General features: G+C 34.6%; 1 protein-coding gene across 1 annotated transcript; it reads left to right on the forward strand.

Moving 5' to 3' along the window:
• Positions 1-8115: 8115 nt before the first annotated feature.
• On the forward strand, positions 8116-9938 carry LOC149550916 (putative xyloglucan galactosyltransferase GT19). The gene is made up of 2 exons (XM_089786481.1): positions 8116-8804; positions 8950-9938. The coding sequence occupies exons 1-2, from the start codon at positions 8267-8269 to the stop codon at positions 9795-9797; spliced, it is 1386 nt and encodes a 461-aa protein (XP_089642607.1). The 5' UTR covers positions 8116-8266; the 3' UTR covers positions 9798-9938.
• Positions 9939-10527: the final 589 nt, after the last annotated feature.

The raw sequence follows: 10527 nt of genomic DNA on the forward strand, positions 1-10527 counted from the left end.
CTTTTATATTTACAAATTGCATGCAATTTATATATTACATTTAAAAATCACATTTGTAATTCAAGACATTTAAAATTCACCTGTCCACTACTGACATCATCGAATGAGTCTTGATGACATACACAATCTTGCATCAAAGATGGAGTACAAAGAGTCATGTCCCCCTACAATACATACATAAATATGCAACAAATAAAATTTATAATTTATAATTACAAAGGCCCATGATATGTATACGTGCATAAATTATTAGTTGAACAAATAATTGAAATTTTAACATGAACAAAAAAACTATAGATTTACTTGTGTAGATGTTGGCATCTGATAATACTTAGACTACCTAACATCGATCGCATCCACCAATATATCAAGATTTTATTGGGCCTCATCTAGCTCCATCTCTACATCTATGCTAGCATGATTGGTAACTGGCACATGTCCTAATAATGATGAGCCAAGTGGACTGACTAGATGAGATGGCATAGAAATAGAATCATCACATGTCAACAAGTTCATCCATCTTATGGTCGATAAGTTGAAGTCAACATCATCAAGGCCTACATCTAAACTCTGACCATTCCTTGCACTGGTTGAAGGGTTTGTACTAGTATGTATATGTCCCTCTATAGTAAACAAGTGGCCAATAGGTGGATCATGATGTGTACTACCACCGTGACCACTAATTGATCGATGAGAGGAATGTGGCTAAGGACCATGGATACAATGTTGAACATCTGATATGGGTATGCCAAGATGCTCTAATATGAATATAATAGATCCTTAGTAGGACTAGTCATAGTATCTCATGCCAACACTCAAGTGAGACCCTCTAAGGTAGTTAGTGAAGGGATGCCTACTATATTGTACAAGTCTCTTGAAGACAAAGAACCAGATGATGATCTAGAACACCGACAAGACATCAAATACTGGCCAACCTCGTCACTCAAAATAGATATGACAGCTGTGACAATCTCTCCAACTCCCTAAATCGCCCCAACAGTTAGGTGCTACGCATGGCCTCATTAGCTGACAGACCTAATATAGGGGAAATGATAAGTGACCTCTCTTTGAAAATTGACCTATGTGTCAGTGATGGATGAACTGCCTGCCTATCAACTAGTCTACCACACCCCAATCCTAAATGTGATGGTAAATCAGTGTAGTTCACCACCCTGCCTAAGCGAACTTCAGTATAAAGTTGTTGTGCAAAATAGAGTAGGATTTGGTTGTTATTTGGATAACGACCATGAACAACATGGAAGCATGGGTATATAAGTGTAGCCATATGTGGATCTATACACTTAAGGGGAGAATACCCCTTCACATACTTTAGTGGAACATATTGTGAGAAATATTTCCTATTCAGTATCTCTTTGGGCACCAAGCCCTATACTTGTTGTAGTGAAAGACCTGAAGAGACCTCTTGTCTCTTACTATCAAGGACAATCTATATAGTACATGCAAAATATGAAGCAGCACCATGAATCCCATCTTTATCATATGTGAAGCTCTGTAAGATGCTCTGACATGTACTACTATACACACTAGAGCATGTGTCACTAGCCAAGGATTCATGAATTCTCTAAATCTCTTCGTTAGTGTGATCATAGAGCATGTTGGGTGGGATAGGTTGCTAATCTACAAGAATAGGCTGCTGGTGGGGGGGGGGGGGGGGGGGGGGGGGGGGTGGGCAAGTTGCTGCTCAGGGGGATAGGAGGTTGTTGCTCGGGGGAATAAGAGGTTGTTGATTTTCCATGTGGAGGTCAATGTATGTAGTATGCACATGTATATAATGTGTAAACCTAAAATTTAAATTTAAATATGACATTTTAATAAACTTGGAATTTATCAAGTACAATGACATTTAAGAAACTAGAATTTTGTAAACATGAAATTAAACATATAATATGTGTAAACATGAAATGAACATAACATTCAATACTACATGTGTGTTTTGTACATCCTAAAGTAATATATGACATTTAAAAAACTTGAAATTTATTGTACTTGATGAGATTTAAGAAACTAGAATTTTGTAAACATGAAATAAAATAATACGTGTTTAAACATGAAGTGAACATATGTTATATACATGTACATAGAATTTTTTAAACATGAAAGAAACATAACATGTACATGCACGTACATTGTGTGTGTGCACCAACTTTATAAAATTGTTTCAATTAAGTCTAGATAGGGTCTAGATCACATGGGTGTACTACCTAACACATAACTAGGTTACATATAGAACTTGATTCACTATATAATTTAATAGGTATATTGTCACAATCATGGCTAAGGTTACTAGGGAAATAAGTGGGACTATGGTTAGAGTTAGAGTTAGTGTTCGGTTTAGAGTTAATTTTAGGGTTAGGCTTAAAGTTAAAACATTAGGGTTAAGTTAAGACTTATTATTAGGTTTAGAGATATAAAATTAGTAGTACATATTTTTATTGTTGTACATGCCTCATAGCATAAATTAATTTGATTAGGGTTGGCATTCAAGGTTAATGTTATATCATGATTATGGTTTATATTATGGTTCTAGGGTTAATTTTAGGGTTAGGGTTTAGTGTTAAGATTGAGTATAGGGTCATTATTAGGGTTTGATCATGGTAAATTTTCATTAAGTTGAGGTTACAAAAATATTTAAGGAGCTAGGGTTAGGAGTGTGTATTCAAATATGGTGTTCTATGTTGAGTAAGCTATTATGGTTAGAGTTAGGGTTAGTGTTATAATTATGTTTATATAGTCAGATCATTAGTGTTTAATATCAATGTGAGACTTACGTTAGTGTTACGAGTAGAATATGATTAGGTTTAGTATTTAGTGTTAAATGTTGAGTAAGTTAATATAATTAGGGTTAGGGTTTAGTATTACGATTAAGGTTTATGTTATGGTTTTAGTTACATGGTTGGGCTTAGAGTTAGGATTGTGGTTAGGATTTAGAGCTATATCATTAGAATCATGATCAATATTAGGGTTAATATAATGTTTAGGGATCTTTAGGATTAAATGTTTAGGGTTAGTATGACTCTAGATTAAAGATTTTACTTAGGATTCATTTAGGGTTTTTTAGGGTTAAGAAGTGAGGATCATGCTGTAAAAAATTATAGTTAGTCTTCACATCATGGTTAGGTTTAGGGATAACTTTTGGGTTTAAATTATATAACTTTAGGTTTAAAGGTTTATGTTTAGGGTCATACTAAAGTTAGAGAAATAGTTATATAATTATGGTTATGGTATTCCCTACATGACTAAGATTAAACAAGTAGGATTATGGTTACGATTTAGATTTTATGGTTATGGTTAGAATCAAGGTCAATTCTAGGGTAAATATATAATTTTTAGAGTTAAGATTAGGATTAAATTTACATGAGGGTTAGCATTGTGTTACATGACATTTAGGGTTAGCATTGTGGTTATATTTACTTTTTAGATTAGGGTTCATATCATGACCTAACCTATTGGAACTAATGTTAGGGTTAGTTCCAATAATAGTTATTATTAGGGGTTAGTTCATTGAAATTATTATTATGGGTTGATAGAAACTAAGAAATGGAAAATTTGTAGTTGTGTGATTTTGGAGGAATTTCTTCCTCTAAAAAAGTGTAACCCACTATTGTGGGTTCATCCTAAGTGATGTGTGTAAGTCCTTTAGAGAAGTCCACTCTTTAGTAATGACAAGGAGTGATAAGGTCTAGATGATCTTTGGTTAAAATCCTCTAACCAGGTCACACTAAAAATGTACACGTAAACTTTTAACAAGATTGGCTCCTAATAGAGCTCACTCTAGAAGAGTGAATTTTTTGGGTTGTCACTTCCCAGGTGTTTTTTCCCTTTTCAGGGCTTTCGCATTACATATCTATCTCAAATGTGTGAATTCTTATGTATTGAAAAGTTTATTTTCTTAATGGTTCAACTTAGTAAAAGCTAAGTTATTACTCTGATACTCGGCCTATGAAAGAATAATGAGATAATAGTTTGAAGTAAAGTTTCCATAAGTTTGATTTGAGAAGTTGAATGTGGTTATGAAGTTAATGTCATGAAATTTTATAAAGTTTGAATTGGTACTTTATTTTTTTAAATACCTATAGCATAAATGGATATAACTAGTTCAACACCCCCCCCCCTCCCCCTCTCGGTTATCTAACAATTAATACGTCAATAGTATTGAATCAAATATTGTATGTATGTAAGCATACATACACACACACAAGTATTCCGACATGCACACACATACACATGTGACCATTTTATAGAGAAGTTACTTCTGCAAATCATTAGTAGATGTAAAATATGAAACCAATAGGAAGATGCCCATATAGTAATCTAATTTGTAAATTACATTATGAGCTAAATATTTACTTGTATTGTAAGCATAAGTTGATAAAAATATTCAAAATGAGATCTTATCAAAGCATATACTATCAGGAAAAACTCATCAAAAAATTTCAAAATAAGAAAGCCTAACATAACAAGATTACATACAAATTATCAATAAATAGTTAAGCTTGTTTAAGTTAAAAGTCCAAAATATATGCTATCGAAAAGGCCTTAAATATATCAAAATTGATCAAGCCCAAATGTGGAGTATTATTCTAAAATCTTGATTCTTTTGCCCTTTTTTTCATTACCACCATCGCCAATGTTTGATCTAGGGTTTATGTCAATATTTTTTGCCAAACACTTTTGCCCTCTTTTGCCCTTCTTTCTAATTCAACCACTAGATTTCATGTTTGTTTCCTCATTATTCACATTCTCATTTAAGAATGGGGCATTAGGTATGTCAACAACCTTATCATACTAATGCATAGCTTTTTACAATCTAATACCTAGCAAACTAGTGAAGATTATTGGGTGTTTTGACATGAGATAACCAGAGGAAAAAAATTAAGGTTATGAATAATCTGAGGCTACCTTGTCTTTAAAAAAATCCCATTCTTCAAGTTCCAAATTAGGGTATGTGGGGAGTGATTAGTTACACCATATAATTTTTCCATAATGCCTAGGTTTGGCAATGCTAAGGTCTTCATGGGTATTCACTAAAACCCCATTAGGAACGACTAAAATATCTCCAATAATAATGCTCTTAAGTATTTTTCTATCTCCCTATCACTCTCAAAATGCATTTCCACTACTAAGAACATAGAAGAAATATCTGAATTAGCCCTAGTTTGGTCTTCATTAACGACATAGTTATCCCAAATATCCTCATAATATCCCTAGTGAAGAGTTTGTGAGAAAAATTAACTATACCTTGCAAGTGTTCCTCTGTTATAGTATCAGTGAGTTTCATTTGCCACTTTTTGCAGGAAGGCTTCCAAGAGAGAGCATATGATAAATGAAACTATCATAATGAAAATAGTCACCTTTGCAATATTTTAAAGGCAATAGCTTTGACTTCCATTAAGATAGTTGTCCTTCTAATAATGAGATGTTGTCATTGGATAATAATGACCTTGAGATAAACAAAAGTTGGATGTGACCTAAAGCAATGAGATAGTGAAGATAGATTATATGTTGTCCTCATGAGTATTAATATACCAAAATTGTGAGCTAGGCATTAAGAAATGTGTCCAACCAAGTATATCAATAAAGAAGACATAAATAAACCTATATTAGTAACATAGAGGGTATATGTGTATGTGTGTGTGTGCACGTGCCTACACGCATGCACATGTGTGTGCACACATGCCTACACGCATGCACATGTGTGTGCATGTGCGTGTGTGTTAGAAAAACTAATGGACAACACATGTAATTGTAGGGAAGGTAAATTAGTTGTGATCAAATTAAAACTTTAAACCATCCATAACATATCAAGGTATACATATACATTCATACATATTCATGATATCTTGAATTACATGAAAGACTAGAGTTTTGAGATTTAATGGAAATGATTTCTACAACAATCTAGGAAGTAAAAATAAAAGGGAAAAAGGAACCAAAATAATGTTATGCACATGTGATTGCAATTTGTGCATAGCTCTCAGGAGCATTTCTTTTTCAAATATCTATGTTTGGCTTCGGAGAGTGTGTCTTCTAAGTAGCTTTCCTAATTACAATCTTCATTGTTTAATTACACAATGAAGTCACTCTCTGCCACCTTCTAGCTGAAATTGCTTTTGACTTTTAGAATGACCTCAAATTATTTTTACTACTACTTGTTCCATTTTTCAAATAAAATTACCTTCTAATATTTATGTTATGACGTTGATTTAATAAAACCCCTTCACCCTTATTATAGTAGCAATATTTTGTTTCAAAATGTGGGGATATAATATCTACTAATGTGAACACACATAATAGTTTATTGTCTATTAGGTGAAGCCCCCATGGATTTTGATGGTTCCCTTCTTTTGGTTAAGGGTCTTATTTCATCTACAACCAATCTAAAAATTCTAGCAATAGATTCAAATTTTCTTGATTGGAAAAATGGGTTTAACTTCACCAATTCTTCTATTTAGTGGAACAAGATATTGGTTTATTATGTGTCTCCTCTTGTTGTTACCTTTCCCACACCAACCTTATATTTTTTTGAGAAAGGTTTACAACAGTTTAGTGATATCTTGGATTTCAATTCTCTTGACTCAAATGAGTGGAAAAAACTAAATAGTTCTTCAAGCTAAAGAGAAATTTTAGAGTGTTTCTTACAATTATCTCGAATCATTAGTGTTTACAAATATACTATAAAATAATACACCCCTTCATCATTGCAATATCTTCAAAGATTGAATTTGTCTTTAGAAACCCTTTTCTTTTCTATTCCCGCCCAAAGAAGATTTATTTGTCACTTCTTCCATTGAATGTAAAGCTAATTCAAGGTTCAAATCAAAATGAGGCTGCAAATTCAAAGAAAAGAAATTGAGAAATACCAATTTAAAGCTAAAAATAAAGCTCAAATTCTAACTTGAAAAATTATACACCATAAATTTCTTGTGGGCATATAATAAGATATTGTTAGATTGATCCAATAATTTGCCCTCTTTGCTAGAATGCTAAAAGAGAAACATATTTTAGGGGATTGTTCTCAAACTAAGATGAAATAAATTGTTATTTTTTTTTATCATTTCTTTTTTATATTTGACCATGATTTCATATGGAAAGAAGTTTTTTTTGAGCGTGGGGTTCAAAAGTATGGTGTTGTTGAGTTAATCAGAAAAACTTTCTTGTTGTATCTCTAGAAAAGTAGATGTTCAACTATTTTTTTCTAATGTATTATTTGTTAAAACATGGAGATTATAGTTATCATGTGACAATACATTATAATTTGTTTATTCGCAATCTCAATTGAATTAAATTTCATCTACAACAAGCATTTAGAAGAGATTCAATATAAGTTTGTTGAAATGCATGCTTAAAATGTCTATTATTTTAATCACCTCAAACAAATTTTCAAATTTAAAATTTAATTCACAAATTATTTAGATTATTATAGTTTTGCAAGGTTGTTATGTAACTTTAAAAATACAACATAAAATATAAAACATGCACTTTTTATCCCTTATAATAACTAGCTTATCATACTTTACTAGCTGGTGTAGTTAATTAGAGTTTGTAGGGTGGTCAAAATCAATTTTGGTGATTGACTTTGATTTTACAAAAGAAAGGGGTGGAAAGCATGTGCGAGATGCCAACCCTACCATATGGGTGGGAGATGTTAACTAGAGTGCAAGATCTTGAGCCACGCACTCAAGAAGACATCCTTATTTCCACGCTAGTTTTCTACTTTCCAAGAGACTAATGACAAACGACTGATGAGTCATATTATAGTGGACTACTGGAAATATCTAGCAAACAAAGAATGCATGTGAAAAATAGACCTATTTTGGAGGTTTGTTCCAAGATTTCCCATGCTTTGAAACAAGACGATGCCTTTCAGTCAAGGAAGCAATCTCGGAATCTAAGTTGCGCGTATTGACTCTTGTCAGGATCTACCCAATACAACTTTGATAAAGCTGAAAAACACTAATTATCTATGTGAACAGACGAGCAGACAGCTTTCTATCACTTCACTTCAACTTTGATTACATTATCATTTGTGAACAGAGCTGTTTAGCGCGTCAAAGTTTGACAAAACATAACTATGCCATCATTTAAGAAAACTTTAATCAAAGTTGGAATTTGGAATACAATTCTCAATTCTTACCAGGTGTTATTCTCAATCTTTTCATTTTGCCCATTTTTGGTTCCATTATTTCACATGTTGCCTAGGCAGGCGAAATCAACGATTAAGTGATGTACTTTTTTAACGGGTAATATGATGAGCCCAGGGCAGAAAACTCAGATCAACACTGTGATCAGAATGTACTTGTCAGAACAAAAGATCTTCAAGGCAATATGGAAGCATTCTCATTCTCATTCTCATTCCTATGCAGTGTGTGTAACAATTCTGCTCCTAATTGTTTCAGTGAAGTGGTACTACGTGGGCTCCAATGATGAATTCCTTGTTGTAAAAAGTGGGTCTTTATATGATCACTGCCAGGGGAAGCGGATCTACGCGTACAATCTGCCGGAGAAGTTCAACAATTTGCTGCTTGGAAATTGCAGTGGGCAGATTGTTCCTTGGCTGAATTTCTGCCCGCACGCCCAAAACGACGGCTTTGGACTCCCGATTGCCAACCACAGCGGGTGGTATGCCTCGGATTTGTACATGGTGGAACTCGTCTTTCACAGGCGGATGATGGACTACCCCTGCCTTGTCGACTCCATGGACTCCGCCGACGCGTTCTACGTGCCGTATTACAGCGGCCTGGATGCGTTGCGGTTTCTTTACGGGTCCGAAAAGAGTCGGGCGGGTGAGTGAGATCATGCTAAGACTTGATTCTTAGACTAAAAGAGTTAAATATTTAGAATTAACTTTCTTTCGAACTTAATTTTAGTTAGAGTTAAAAAAATTTCGAACTTAATTTTTCCTTAATGTGTGATGTCTAAGAATGGCAGGTGAGCACGGCTCGGACCTCGCGGGTTGGTTGGAGGAGAACGGCGGGCCGAGGTGGAGGAGAAAGTTCGGGGCAGATCATTTTATGGTCACGGGTCGGACCGTGTGGGATCTTTGCGCGATGAGTACGCCCGGGTGGGGAACGGGGCTCTTGGAGCAGAGGGCTCTCGAGAATATGACGGTTCTTTGCGTCGAGGGTCGAACCTGGGTCGAACGCGAACAGGCCGTTCCGTATCTGACGTCGTTTCACCCGAACTCGACTGACGAGTTGGGCGTATGGACGAGTCGGGTGGAGTCATCGGAGAGGAGATTTTTGTTTGCATTTGTCGGCGGGGAGCGGAAAGAAGTGGGACTGAGGCAGGCGGTCATATGGCAGTGTAGGAACTCGTCGCGGTGTGATTTTCTCAACTGCGGTGAGATGAAGTGCAGTCACCGACCGGTAGCGGTTATGGAGAAGTTGTTGGCCGCGGAGTTTTGTTTGCAGCCGCCCGGCGACTCGCCCACCCGGCGGTCCACTTTCGACGGGTTGATTGCCGGGTGTGTTCCGGTGTTTTTCAGGAACGACTCTGCGTATCAGCAGTACACGTGGCATCTTCCGGTGGATACGGATTCGTATTCTGTTTTTATACGGGAGGAAACAGTCGTATCCGGAGAAGTACGGATTGAGGATGTGTTGGGTTCGTATTTGGCGGAGAGGAAGAGGAGAATGAAAGAGAAAATTTTAGAGATTATTCCGCAGATTATTTATATGAAGAATGGAGGTTTTTCTGGTAGTGTGAAGGATGCTTTTGATATGAGTTTAGAAGGGGTTCTCCGTAGGGCCGGGCAAGCCAGTCTTACAAGTCAGTAACTTCAATTAATTTCAATTCAAAATTATTCTTTGTTCTCTATAGTTATTATTTTAGTATTACATTCGTTCTTTTTAGAATTGTTGATCTGATACTTTCAGATTGAAGAATTCAATTTATAATAATTTATTCTTTGTTCTCTATATCTTTTATTTTAGCATTACATTTTTTCTTTTTAGAATTGTTGGTCTGATACTTTCAGATTGAAGAATTCAATTTATAATAATAAATTATTCTTTGTTCTCTATACTTATTATTTTAGCTTTACATTCTTTCTTTCTACAATTGTTCATCTGATACTTTGAATGGAAGAAAGAATTGTTGATCTGATCTTTTTAGATTGATCAGTCAATACAAATGTCAGATGACTTAAATATCTTACACTAAAGTTTGATCTTAGACTAAAAGTATTAAATAGTCAAAGTTATATATAATGTCTAAAGATAGATACTAAATATGAGCTTTGCTGATATCAATTCAACATTACATTCTTTCTTTGTAAGTTCTTGAATGAACCCATTTTTCACTTTCAGATTGATCAGCCAAATGTGGACAATGCTGGTGTCAATTTAAAATTACATCATTTCTTTCTTTCTAAATTCATAGATGGATTGATCAGCCAAATGTAAGTTTTGCTTTACGTTCACCCAGTTCAGACTTCTTATAATGTATCTGGTTTCTCAAATTATGAGAAACCAAAAAGAAAGAACAAGATTCAGAGACATGATTTAA

Source organism: Cupressus sempervirens, chromosome 6 (genome assembly GCF_028749045.1).
Source record: "Cupressus sempervirens isolate cs-2001-9-10 chromosome 6, ASM2874904v1, whole genome shotgun sequence".
NCBI lineage: Eukaryota > Viridiplantae > Streptophyta > Pinopsida > Cupressales > Cupressaceae > Cupressus > Cupressus sempervirens.